Source organism: Mustela lutreola, chromosome 10, assembly GCF_030435805.1.
Source record: "Mustela lutreola isolate mMusLut2 chromosome 10, mMusLut2.pri, whole genome shotgun sequence".
Lineage (NCBI taxonomy): Eukaryota > Metazoa > Chordata > Mammalia > Carnivora > Mustelidae > Mustela > Mustela lutreola.
Genome location: NC_081299.1, coordinates 12,991,817 through 13,005,901, shown reverse-complemented (window position 1 = coordinate 13,005,901; position 14,085 = coordinate 12,991,817). Strand labels below are relative to the sequence as shown.

At 53.1% G+C, this 14,085-nt stretch overlaps 1 protein-coding gene across 2 annotated transcripts in view; it reads right to left on the bottom strand.

Moving 5' to 3' along the window:
• Positions 1-2,170, bottom strand: part of PAX7 (paired box 7) — a 94,879-nt gene extending 92,709 nt beyond the window's left edge. For both annotated transcript variants that reach the window (XM_059136671.1, XM_059136673.1), the window contains exon 1: positions 2,086-2,170. In XM_059136671.1, the coding sequence (XP_058992654.1) occupies positions 2,086-2,170 (85 nt within the window). The remainder of the gene's footprint in view (positions 1-2,085) is intronic.
• Positions 2,171-14,085: the final 11,915 nt, after the last annotated feature.

Below are 14,085 nucleotides of genomic sequence, written 5' to 3'. Positions count from 1 at the left end.
TCCATGCCTTAAGTGGTCAAGATTGATCCATTTTGGGGGGAGCCAGAAGAGGCTGGTTAATTACCAGAATTTACAGTCCTAGCCTGGACAGCAGGTCTTCCTACTTATAATTGAACAGCGAGGAACTGGTGACATGATGCTGTTGGTCACTGCCTCTGGGGTCACCTGGCTGTCCCCCGAGGGACTCCCCATGGTTCCAACGCCTCTCAAAGTTCTAATTTCGTTTGGGGGCAATTTGGGGGCAATGCTCCGCTGTCAGCAAGCTCCCATATCAAATACTTATTTGGGTTCAGAAATCCAGACTCGGTCCCTGTAGGCTCTGTGAGGGTGGTACAGGATGGGCCAGCGTCTCCCCGGGTGGGGGACTTTGGGAACCGGGGAGACAGGCACCCCTGCTGTAGTGTGCCTGGGAGAGGAGAGCTCCTCAGAAGCCTTAAGGCAAAGTCTACACAATTTCCTCACAGAAGGTTGAGGGGCACCCGGTGCACTAATCCGGCCTCCATTCCCCCAATTTGGGGACCAGGCGGCTGCGGAGATCTGGCAGATTAGAACGATTTCACAGACGCCGGAGTGGAGGGAGCTGCCAGTGTAATTGGAAGGGAGGAGGCGAGAAGGGGCTCCGGCTGCCCAGCCGTTCCTACCGCCTCCTCCCTCGCGCGCCTGGTCCCCCCACCTCTCTTTGTAAAAGTAGGTGTCTGAAGCCACCCTCGGATTTAATCAGAAATCGTGCGTCGCCAAGTCAGAGTCACTCGGTCTCCGCGGCGGGATATGCCATTAGCGCTGGAGAGCTCTCCAGCGCCCAACTTTATATTCAAGAGCCTCTTTAGCGACCGGCGCTCGGCTCTCCTCAGTATTCTCCGTCATGTTGGGCAAATATTGTTCTAATCCGCTGTGCGTCCTCGGCCGCCTGTTTTACTTGCATTCGCTACAGGAGAGTGCTACGGCAAATCCCCGGGCTTGTGCGCTCTCCCGCCTGCGTGGCTGCAAGCGCGCACTTGATCACGGAGCCACTCTCTTCGCCTCAGTCTAATTCAGGGACCCGCGCCATCTCGCTGCCAGAGGGACCCCTCCCTCCCCAGATCGCAGGCTGCCTGCCCGCCCACCCCTCCCCGCCTCCTTTACTCTTCCTCACGCACAAGGGGCTCGTACAATTACAAGAAGAGTAATTAAAAAATGAAAGTGGCACCTATCTCTCACCACTTCTGTAGGACACCCTGGGCTACCCACCCCCAGAAACCCAGGGATCCCTGGGTTTGTTGACAGGTCGATGGCCTTCCGTTAGTTTAAGAAGAAAACAAAACCAAAACGCAGGGAAGGGTCTTGGCAGCGCGATCCCCCTCTTTCCTCCAGCCTGGAACCGAGCACTGCCAGTCCTCTCTGCTCACCCCCGGTGCTGGGTACTGACGGAGGACACATTACAGAATTCACCTTTTCCCCTTGTCCGGACACTGCGGTGCCCGCTCACCGTCCTGAGGGTCTCTCCTAGGAGAGTTGCGGAGTTCCGAAGCCCAAGCGAAAAGTTTTTTTGGGGAAAAATCGTTACTATTTATTATTTCAAATTAGTTTGTTTTGTAACCCAAAGGCAGGAATTTCTGTCTGGTGCTTTGGAAGAAGCGGATAGCCTTTCTAGACGCTGTCCGCACATGGCTGGTATTTCGAAATAAAAGGGATTGGAGGACCATACCAGGACTGAAAAAAGGAACAGTTCAAAACCGAGAGTAGAAAGCGCTGTAGCAGGCGAGCGCCGAGAGCTGAGAAAGTAACCGCGGGGAAAGTGTCTGAAAATAGTGGCCACGACCTGAAATTCGCTAGGACTTGAAATTTACTCGGGGCCGAGATCTGCCGGGAGTTCCGCCCTGCGGGGGAAGGCCGCCGGTCACCGAAAGCCGCGCAAAAACGGACAAGTGTCGGCCCCCGAAACTTCCGGGGGTCCAGCGCCCCGGACTCGGTCCCCAGAAGAGAAGGGGACCCCCTTCCCTTCCCGCTGCCGCGGGCGCCGCCACCACCCCGGGACATCGCTGCCTCTGCAAGGACCTCGGGTTCCCGGCGGAGGAGCGGAGGCGCGGCGAGCCCAGGCGCTCTTACCTTCCAGAGGGAATCCGGTGCGGGGATAGTTCTGCCCCGGAGCCGGCCGCATCATCCTCGGGACGGTGCCGGGAAGGGCCGCCATGCCTGCGCGCGCCGCGGACGAGTCCAGCGTCGGCCAAAATCGCTTCCCGTCCGCCGCCTTTACCCCCGCTGCGATCTCTTTCTTTCCTTCTTCTTCCACTTCTCTTTTTTTAACCTCTTCCCCCTCCTCCCCTGCACACACGCTGCCTACCCCCACCCCCCACCCCGGGCTGCAGTCGAACGCGTCCAGAAGCTGGGGAGGGGGGCGAGGTGGGGGCGGAGGTTGGGGGGGGAGGGAAGGTGGTGACAAGGAAGTTCAAACAAACAAACACAGCAACCCCAAGTCCGCCTCTGCCCGCTCCGCGCGGCCAGAAGTTGTGCGGGCGGACGCGCCGGGCGGAACCGGGAGGGGAGGCCGGGCGGCCGAGCGGGACTCGGGGGGACGCGGCCGGAGGGCAGGGCCCCGGCCTCGCACTGACAGCGGCGCGCTCTCGCGCTCCGGGCCAAAGTTTCTGCGCCCAGAGGCTGCCGAGTGGATTCTCCTCCGTATTTATTTATATATTTTTCCTCGCGCCCGCGCGCTCCCTCCCCGCACTGCTCTCCACGCCTTTCTCCGGACCACACTCACGACTCCCTCTCACACCCGCGCTCGCACCCCGCCCCCCACAAGGCTCGGGGAGGGAAGGCGGTGGCTCTCGAGTTTCGGGGCTTGAGGGGAGGCGACAGGGGGTGACGGGGTTGGGAAGCGAAGAGGGGAAGCGAGGGGGCGAGTGATCCGCTGGGTAAGTTGTGCAGAAGTGCTCCACTGGAGTACGGAGAGGGTCGGCAAGGGAGGGGGGCGCGGGGGGAGGCGGCGGACGAGATCTGATAGGTTCGGACTTTTCTTTTATTCATGAGGAGGGAAGGGGGCCAGGGCGGAAGGGAGCGGAGGACCAGTAACGAAAAGAAATCGCCAACGAATATTTTTTTTTCCCTCTCTTTTCTAATCCCCGGCTCGACCTCGTTTTTTTTTTTTTTTTGCGGGGGTGGGGGGGAGAATTTGAACCGCCCGTTAACACATAGGGAGCTGAGGCCCCGGGGCTGGGGGAGGGCACAGAAGGGGAGGGGGCCAACTTTGTGCAAGTGTCTTCTTTTGACGAATGGGCCAAATCGGCGCAGCGCCCGGCCCCCTGGTCGCCCGCCGCCGGCCCTCGCAGCGTCCCGGCTGCTTGGGAATGTCTGCCTCGGGTTGGTGGCTCCTCTGGATTCTCGCCTTTTCTCTGGCCTCCCAGGGTCAGAGTCCGCTGATGGCCTCTCTCCTTCATCTAACTCACACACTCTGAAATTTCCGCCACTAGGCACACGGGAGACCGGCCTGGGGTGACTTCAAGGGAAGGGTTTATGACTTTCTCTGTGAAATAATGTCTCAGCCCCGGTGTCCGGTTCTTGCTCTGCTTCCAGCAGCTCTGGGAAGAGCAGAGTGCTTAGAAAACTGGCTGTGCCAAATGTTAGGGACAATCTCTCCCCCTCTCCTCTTCCCTTTCTCCTCACCCTTCTCCAGCGGGGCTTAAACTTCTCTTCCTCTTCAGGCCCCCTGGCCACAACCCGGTACCCCTTTCCAGCAGGCAGTCCATCGCACCCTGAGCCTGACAGCGAGTGGGTCCCCAGGATCTTGGGAGGGAGGTGGGTTAGGACTTGGTTCCACCTTGAGCGCTGGGCCCGTCAATGCTGAGCTCCACTCAGAATTTAGAGGGGGGCATGTCCCATTAAAGGGTCAGGAGTGGGGGTGGTCATCAGAGGTCCTGCAATTCTGTGCTCTCCCCTGCCCGAGTGACCAGACGCCCCTGCCCGGGGACACGAGTCCCGGGGGCGAAACGCCCTCCCAGCGGGGCAGGACGCCAGGACAGCAGGCCTTTTGTCTCCCCCGGGAAAGAGTGTCTCCGGCCCAGCACTGGAGGCAAGATACAATAAAATAAACCCAGCCCTCCAACTCGGCCCCCACCCCGCAACCCGCCCCTGCCCGCCCTCTCTCGGTCCTGGGGTCAGCCCTGTCTTGGCCTGGGGGGCTCTCCTCGGGCTGGCCCTAGTGCGCCCCCTCCCCTTCCCTTTTCCTCACCTGTGACCTTTGCCCCTCTCAGCGTGTGACAGACGCCCTCCACTCCCCTCTCCCCCAGCACAAGGGGCTCATCAGGCTCTTGGCGGGGAGGCTTTCTGGGAACGGAGGCCTACGGAAAAGCAGTTAAACCCACACCCTCCAGTGGCTGAACTGGGGGGGGGGGGGCAAGTCGCTTTGGAATTGGAAAGGGGGACACCAGGGTGCCTTGCCCAGGCCAAGGTGCCAGGCTGCCTGAGTCTTAGGGAACTTACAAGGTTTTCTGGGCCCCTTTCTGCATTGGAGGTGGACCCCACTGGACCCATAGCCCCCACCAAGAGAGGGTCAGGGAGACGAAGTCTGAAGCCACAATGTGTATGTCTGGGGGAAAATGACTTAGATTTGGGACATTTTACTTCTTGTCTTGCTGGAGGGTCTGGTTTGCTTTGACTCCTGGAGGTGGCTATGTATTTAATATATGTATGTATATTCTGAGATACACATACAGATAGGCATACAACACACACACATATACACATACAACACACACACATATACACGTATATATTACAAAAATGTTGTACACTCACTCATTCATTCATCAGTAATTTCTGTCCTGGCGTGGAGGAATTCAAGGCACTGATTCTCTTGGACGTGTGGGTGGACCCAGGAGTGTCTTTGCCTGTGTCCTCGTGAAGGTGGGTTTGTGTGTAGGTCTCCTGTAGGCCAGTCTGATTAGCTCTGTGTTTCTAAGGGAGGGTCTGTGTCTGTGTTTCTGTTTTGGGGTCTCTTCCATGCTGCCATGGCTAGCTCTCAGTGCAGTCTGGAAGGTGTAAATGTACTTTTCGGTCAGTTCCCAGATGCAGGAAAGTCTTCTGGGGCGTGGACCCTGGAACCTTCAGTCCCTCCTCACTGACTTTGTGGCCAGTGTCCGCGTGGCTTCTGAGCTGAGCGGGGAGAGCACACAGCCTTCCTGACCCCTCGGCTCAGGGCCCACCAGTCGACTGCGACTGGGCACACTGAGCCCCAGGCATCTGGCGCGGGTTGCGGGGAGGGGGGGGGGCACCGAACCCGTCGCCTGGTTCCTGCCATAACCAGGGAGGCCCCTCACAGGCTCCCCTAAACCCTCTGCTGGAGGCACCAACCCTGACTTTTCCCAGCTTGGGGATTCCGTGGGCTCCCGCGGGGCAGGCGGAGGGGGAGGGAGGGGGGTGTCTGTCGGAATGAGCGTGGCGGTTCTCGCCTGTTGGAGACCAATTTCACAAATGATTTTTGCAACAATTAAGAAGTGTGGCGGGGTGAAATGGCGATTTCACATCCAGCGGGGGAAAGGGGGGTTCATCTCGGAACTGAACTGCAGCTGGAGGTGGGGGGGAATCTTTTCCTCTCCTCTCAGCTCCCCACGGATAACCCTCTTGCCCAAATTCACTCCCCACACAGACATTCATCAACTCCTAAGACCTCCAGCCGCTGCTGTAAGCTCCGAGGGGCTCAGGTCTGCATTGTCTGTGTTGGGCTGAACTTGGCCTGGAAAGTTTCCCTCCAGCCCCTCGCTCTAATCTCTGTCTCTCTCTCTCTCTCTCTCTGCTTCTTCCTCCCTCCCTCTTCTCTCTCTGTCTTGATCTGCCTGTCTCTCTCTGTCTCTGTCTCATGCTCACGCACGTGCACGCGCGCGTGCGCGCGCGCACTCACACACACACACACACACACACACACACACACACGTTTCTGTCTCATGGGCCCCTCCATCTCTTTTTTGTCTCTACCCCCTTTTACTCCTTGCCTTTCTGACTCCTCCCCAGCCGCTTGCTTTCCTGTCTCAGCCTGCTCATTCTGGCCACTGCCTACCCCCTCTATGGTGTCCTGGGGCCCTCCATCCTGCACCAGGCTCTACCTCAGACCTGTTTCCTGGAAAAGCCCTTTCTTTTGTCCAGATGGGTTTGGGCAAAAGCCTTCCAGAAGGGCCCCTCCTCTGCTTTGCATCTACTTGGGGCTATCTCTGAAGGCGCATCTCCAGGCCCAGCGCAGCCTGATTCTAGCACTCCCTCCCTCTAGAAAGTTCTCCTGTACTCTTGCTCTCTGGCTTGGCTAACCGATCCCTAACTCCTCCCCTCCCTGTCCAGTCTGAGTTCCTTGTCTGTCCCCCACCTCCTGCCCCACCACACACACCTCCTTTTAAGGGCAACAACAATGCTCCTAAGAATTCCTCCTCCCAAGTTCCCCAAATGAACCCTCCCAACGGTCTCTCCCAAGAGAGACCTATGCCCAGCAGCCAGGTTGATATCAACTGGGGAAACTGGCCTTTCTCTGGCTGCTCCCAGACTGTGAATTGATGGGTCCAGCAGGTGGGACACGAGGGCCACACTGAACCTTCCTTGTTCCCGGTCCCAGTGGCCAGCGGTCTGCTCCCCCAGCCCAAGGGGGAGGGCACTCTTTATTTTAGATCCCTGTGCAATGAGCACTTTCTGAAAGCGATTACCCAATGAATCTTCCTTTAAAGGGTGATAAATCCACCTTGAAAACCGGGGGTTTTGATTTCAGCAGGCCTTCTGCGTTTTCAGAGGCTCTGGCCAAAGACATCAACAAACGGAATTATTCAGTCTTCAAATGTTTGATAATGAGAGAGGAGGGGGTGGGCGTGGGGACAGGGAGAGAAATGGAATATCCATGAACAAAGGACCTTCTGGAGGCTCCCTCGGGTTCGGACGCTGGCACTCCTCAGTGCTGCTTAGGAAGGGGAACTCTTGAGAAAGAACACCTTGCCTCCACGCCCGCAATCTTCTATTAAGAATTCTCTCGTAAGAAGTCCCACTCTTGGAAGAGCGATCTTGAAATATCTGTCCAAACCAGAATAGGAAGGGGAGGGGAACTGGGACGTTTTCTGGCTTGACATTTTCCTTTGCCCCAGAAAAATAAAACAGTACTAAAATAGTACGTCTCAGAGTCCAATTCCCAAGGTTAATAACAACAGTAATAGTAATCAGCTTCCCCCCAGCCCACCTCCTCATAGGATCTGGGTGAGCCTCTTCCTGCCCCCCTCCTCCCCTCTCCCCCTCTTTCTCCTCTGGGCTCCTGCTAGCTGCGTTCCACTGGCTTCCAGAAATGCAGTCAAGGTTATCTTTGCAATGTGTTCCCTAATATCTGTAGAAACCTTCCCCTCTCCCTGGCAGTCCCTGTGTCCTCTGCACTCCTGGTGTGGGAAAGAGAGGAGGATTCTTCCATGGGGGGGTGGGGGGTGGGGGGCTAAAGGGCATGGAATGGGGGCAGAGGTGACCCAGTGCCAGGGTGCAAGGAGCCCTATGTGAGGCTGAGAGCACATGTGTACCCGTGTCAGAGTGTCGGAGAGCACGTACGTGTGCCCATACCTGAACGTGTGTGTGTGTGTGTGTGTGTGTGTGTGTGTGTGTGTGTGTGTGTTTGCAGGTGCGCACCCAGGAGTGCAGGTAGGAGGAGCTGGAGGTGTGTGTGTGTGTGTGTGTGTGTGTGTGTGCGCGCGCGCGCTGGGAGGGGGAATCTCGGTTTGGCTCCTCCCAAGCTCCTGCTGCTTTAACAAAAGACCGAGTGTCCGAGTGTCCGATGGAGGGCGATGGGCTGTCTTCTCTGGCCCCTTTAGATCACGACTCCCAGGTGCCGAGTCTGGTGTTCATGGGCTGTAGACTGCGCGTTTGCCCAATTACCTTATCACAGCTGAGCATCTATGGAGTCGGCAAAGCATTTTCACTGAACAAATCTAAGGGGGGAGGTGTTGGTGCCCAGCTCTGGCTGGCCTGGAGCTCCTGACTGTGCATAGGTTCCTGGGAAGCCCAGGAGCCCAGACTAACTTTCCCTCCAGGTTCCCAGGCTTTTGGGGGGAGGGGTGAGATGGGAATGAGGACAAAAGCATCAAAGAATGCCTGGTCCCCGCTGCAGATAGCTAAGGGGAGGCTGATGGATTGGGCCCCTTTGGTCCCCAGGGCTCCTCCTTCCTGGTCTCCTGGGGAAGCCCCTCCTCCACCATGGTCTCCTCCGTAGGGAGGGGTCTTTCCTCTCCTGGGTACAGGAGCCCTTGTTCAGTGTATTTATAGTTGTAGCCCAAGTTCCACAGGAGATGCTCTGTGAATCTTCATTGGCCTAATGAATGAATGAATGAATGATTCTAGCACCTGCAAGATATCTGGACGTGGGAAAAGGCAGGGGAGACCTGGGCTTGAATCTTGTGCCACCAGTGATTCTCAGTGATTTCGAACCTTTGGTGTGTGCCTTCTGTGTGCTAAGATCTCCTAGAGCCCGTGGAACATGGGGAGGGTGACCAGCCATACCCGCGTCATGAAAGATGCTCCGATGGAACTCCAATGTGGCTGTTCTGCAGTGTGGTCAGTGGCAGTGATGAGAACTGGGGGAGCCTCGGTCCGAAGACGGTACTCGGTGCACGATGGCTTCCTCGATTCCCATTTCTTCGGCCGTCAGCCACGGGGACCTTCCTGTATTCGCCTCTGCAAGCATTCTAGGGCCGAGCTCAGTGTCTAGAAGAACACAGAGGGTGCTCAATAAAGAGCTGAGTTGAATGATCATATTACTTTTTGCTTTGGGGCACCAATATTAATAACTAGCATTTAAAAAAAAGATTTTATTTATTTGACAGGCAGAGATCACAAGTAGGCAGAGAGGCAGGCAGAGAGAGAGGGGAAGCAGGCTCTCCACTGAGCAGAGAGCCCGATGTGGGGCTCCATCTCAGGACCCCGAGACCATGACCTGAGCCGAAGGCAGAGGCTTAACTCACTGAACCACCCAGGCACCCCAATAACTAGTATTTTTGAATGCCTGCCCTGTGCCAGGCATTGAACAGCAAGGCTGTTTAATCTCAAAGCCCCCTGTGTATGGTGGCTCTCAGCATCTCTGTTTTACAGATGAGGGAAACTGAGACCCTGGGACATCCAAGGTCAAACTAAGACTGGCCCAAGGTCAAAGATAGTAGGTGGTAGGGAAGGGATTTTAACGAAGACTTCTTTGATGCTGAAGTCTGTTTTCTTTCTTGCTTGCTCCCGTGCAGTCTCTTGCCACCTCGGTTTCCCTTTTTATAAACCAGATGATGCCCAGCACTGAGCACAGAGACTGGCCCATGGCAGGTGCTCAGAGGTGCTACTGAATAATAAATGAATGAATGAATGAATGAATGAAGTTAAAACATTCTAATAACCGTAGCATCGGACGTCCTGCCTCGGGAGTCCATGGGGGTGGGGATGGGGGATGCAGGACCAGAGAATGGTGGCGCGGTGAGGGAGGCTTTGCGATGACCTTGTCCAAGGACTTTTCTGCTTCTGGAGCCTACTTCCCTCCTGGGCGCTCTGGGGACGCCAGAGGGGCTTTTGCCTGGCTAGAAAGTGCCGACCCTGAGGGAGGAGGTGGCCAGTCTGGGGGATACCCAGGAGCACCTGTCGGGTGCTAGGTCTTCATTGAAATGTATGGGCAGAAGGGAGGGCGCACTGCATATTTGTCTAGGTGAATTAGAAGCACAATCCCCATTTCCCAGAGGGAGCAGTTGGTTCATATTTATACATTTAGTCTTACAGGTGTAAAATAGGTTTCCTTTATGCTTATATAATAATTTTTCATTTGAATTTCAAGGCTTTATTCCCTTCTTTGGATTCAAGTCTTCCACCTGAACCTGATTCTCTCCATAACCATTAATTCCTTCATCACAAAAATGAATTCCATCTAATTCTCTATAGTGGCAGTGAGAGGAGATGAAAAAGTACCTTTGCAAAGGGGCTTCCCCCCTCCCCGCTCCTGCCATTGTAGTTTTCAGCTCCTCTCTTCTCCCCACCCCCTCCCAGTGCTGAGTTTCAGAAACCAGGGCTGGGAGCAGAAAAACTTTCTCTCGCTCAGGAGGGTGGGCGTGTGCACGCGCGTGTGTGCGTGCGTGTGCGTGCCATAGGAAATGTTCCTTGGTTTCAGGAGGACAGCGACAATAATGATGTTATTGGTGACCCGTAACCATGAGCTGTTAATAGGCACTTCACGTCGGACATAGTCTCTGACTGAGTGAGGTAGGTATCAGTAACTCCATTAAGACAGACAAGAAACCAAAAGTCCATAAATGTGCAATAAATTGTGTGTGTGGGGTCACACAGTTAGGAGCTGGTAGGGCTTAAGGTTTTTGTTTTTGCGTTTTTGTTTTTTAAATAACTTATTAAATATTTCACACAGACAGTATTATAGGATGGGTCCTTCCAGATGCAGTTGGCCCCTTAATGCACCTGTCCCCTCCCCCATTCCCTTTCTTTTCTTCCGGAAGCAAGCACAGGCACGAATATGGCACATTGCATTTCTATGCATGCTGTCATAGGCTGAATCACGCCTCCCGAAGATATTGCGTCCTAGTCCCTGGAGCCTGTAAATGTTACCTTACAGTGTAAAGGACCAGACCTCAGTCTGGTCCTTGCAAATAGGACCAGACTGAGGACCCTGAGATGGAGAGATGATCCTCGGTGATCCAGGGGGCCTGAAATGCCATGACACGTGTCACTATAAGAGAGGAGGAAAGGGGAGAGTTGACACAGAGGAGAAGAAGGTGCTGTGGTCGAAGAGACAGAAATTAGAGGGATGTGGCTATAAGTCCAGGCATGCTGGCAGCCAGCAAAAGCCAGAAGGAAGGGATTGACCACAGAGCCTCTGGCAAGAGTGAGTCCTGGGACACCTTGGTTTTGGCCACGCGTTAGAGTGACGGGGCATCTTCTGGCCTCTGGGACCATGAGAGAGTAAGTTTCTGTAGTTTTAAGTCACCAAGTTTAAAGTTGTTTGTTACAGGGGCCCTAGGAAATTCATACACACGCTTTTATGAGTTTACTCCATATTTATCTGAAAATCTGTACTTTTTACAGTTTATTTAATGTACGCCCTGTGTACCATTCTGAAGCTTCGCACAGTGTTTTTGAGATTTATCCTTAATGCCATCAGTATTTTTGGCTTATTAGTTTAGTTTTTAAAAGATTTTATTGGGGTGCCTGGGTGGCTCAGAGGGTTAAAGCCTCTGCCTTCGGCTCAAGTCATGATCCCGGGGTCCTGGGATCGAGCCCTGCATCAGGCTCTCTCCTTGGTGGGAAGCCTGCTTCCTCCTCTCTCTGCCTGCCTCTCTGCCTACTTGTGATCTCTCTCCGTCGAATAAATAAATAAAATCTAAAAAAAAAAAAAAAAGATTTTATTTATTTATTTGAAAGAGAGAGAGAGTGTGTGTGTGTGAGAGCAGTGGAGGGACAGAGGCAGAGGACTGAGCGGGGAGCCCGACGTGGACCTCAATCCCAGGACCCCAAGATCATGACCTGAGCTGAAGTCTGATGCTTAACCGACTGAGCCACCCAGGTGCCCCTTCATGTCCATTTTTTAAAAACTCGATTCTGGCTTCCATATTGTGTGGTACAGGGGAAGGGTGTGGTCATCCCCAGATGAAGGAAAAAGGGATTAGGGTGGTGAAGTGGTTTTCCTGGTGTTCTGGAGTGAGCAGGGGGCACAGTGGGGGTTAACCCAGGTGGGTCCAGCGAGTGGGGCTCTGTAATCCGGCACAGGCTTTGAAACCCGATGAGCTCCGTTTTAATCTTGGTTTCTGTCCTCACCAGCTGGGTTTCCTAGGGTAAGTGACTTCACCTCTCTGAACTTCCATTTCCTCATTTAGGAAATGGGCGCAGTAACACTCAGCTTGTGGAGGATTGCTGGAGAGATGTGCGCACAGCGCTGGCACTTAGCAGGGCTCAGGAAGGGGCGGTTTTTAGGGTTTATCTGCTGTTGAGTATTATTTTTCCTCTTGAGGCCCTGGGCTGTATCTTACATTCTACCAGAAATTATCAGGGAAATTTAGAAAAGCAAGCAGCCAAACCAGTTGGCTGGCATCAACTGTTATCACCAGGGGGTTTGATTTATTCCTTTTTGGGGGTCATTGGGGCGTGATGACCTATGACCTGGGCTGCCAGCAGGGGTAGGAGCCAAGCAGACTTGGGGTCATCTAGGACTTCTGGACAGACCTGATAGACCACTTTCCAATTGGGTTTTTCATTATGTAGAGGGCAGTAAATCAAAGGGATGGCCCCAGGCTACAAACTTAAAAGGGCCCCAGGCTGATGGAACCCGGCTGGAAGGATACTGATGAGGGGGAGAGTGAGGGCACCTCTGGTTAGTTAACAAGTGGATCTGAGGGGAACAAAGTAACACGCAAAGGAAAAAACCCACCGAAAATAAAATCATGAAAATGACAGATCAGAGAAAATACTTTCAGTACTTCAGTGTCTTTGCTATATAAAGAGCTCTCACAAATCAATAAGGATGACACACCATCTTTAGGCAGAAACACACAGGCAGGCAATTGATTAAAGACCTACACCTTTAATACACAAGGGCTAGAAGCATATGAAAAACTATCCATTTTACGAGATACCTAAGCAAAATAAATGAAGACAATGAGGTGCCATGTTCACCCATTAAAGTGGCAGTTGTGAGGGGGAAAAGCTATACTACCCAGGGTTGCTGAGAGTTCTGGAAGCTGGGGTTCTCCTATACTATTTGTGACAGAGTAAATTAGTACCAGCTTTCTGAAGGGCAACTTGCAGAGTGTTTTAAAAGCTCTAGAAATACTTAGAACCATCCTTGGGATATCACTTTGTACTTCTAGGAACTTATCACGCACATGTGCAAAGATATAAGTATATTCTTCACAATTTTTTTATAATAGGGAAAATGGGGGAGAAATCTCAAACAGTATAACATTGACAAATAGATCATGAAACACGCATATAAAGGAATCCTCTGGAGCCATCATAAGGACACATTGTAAAAGCTGGCACTTGTGTAATGTTTCTTTAACTTAGTGCTAGCAACCATCTTAGCTCATTTAGTCCTCACTACTGTTTGAGATCTGTACTAAGATTACCACCTCTATTGTATTGGCTAAGAAAGTGAGCCAGTGATAGGTCAGGAGGCTTGTCCTTGGTCCCCTACCTGGTCAGTGGTACATACAGTGTGAACTCAGACAATCTAGTTGTAGGGTCTGTGTGGTTTTTTTAATTTTTTTTTTTTATTTTTGGGGGGCACCTGAGTGGCTCAGTGGGTTAAAGCCTCTGCCTTCGGCTCAGGTCATGATCTCAGGGTCCTGGATCGAGCCCTGTCTCCGGGTTCTCTGCTTGGCGGGGAACCTGCTTCCTCCTCTCTCTCTACCTGCTGCTCTGCCTACTTGTGATCTCGTTCTGTCAAATAAATAAATAAAATATGAAAAAAAAAGAAAAAAATTATTTTATTTTTAAGTTTGGTTTTTTTTTTTTTTTTAAGAGAGAGATTGGGAGCAGGGGAAAGGGGAGAGGGAGAGAGAGAGAGAGAAAGAGAGGGAGGGAGAGAGAGAATATTAAGCAGGTTCCATGCTCAGCACAGAGCCTGATAGGGGGCTTGATCTCATAATCCTGAGATGATGACCTGAGCCAAAATCAAGAGTTGGACGCTTAACCGACTGAGCCAGCAAGGCACCTTTAAGGTCTATTGTTCTTAACTGAGTGAATAGATGATTTTGGAAAGGTGCAGGTGCATCTTGAATGGCCCCGTTTTTTGTCTCTGCAGAACGCTGTGCTGGGTAGGAGTTGGGGTGACGTGTACTACCTCTCAGAATTTTTAATCATCTAGCAAAATGTTCATGAAAATGGAGTGGGAAAAAAAAAAGAAGCTTCCAAATCATCAGGGTCCTACTTTATTTTCTTAAAAAGATTTTTATTTATTTATTTGACAGAGAGAGAGAGAGAGCGTACAAGCAAGGAGAGGGGCAGAGGGAGAGAGAGAGATGCAGGTTGCCCTCTGAGCAGGGAGCACGATGTGGGACTCAATCCCAGGACCCTGAGATCATGCCCTGACCTGAAAGCAGACACTTAACCGACTGAGCCACCCAGGGGTCCCAG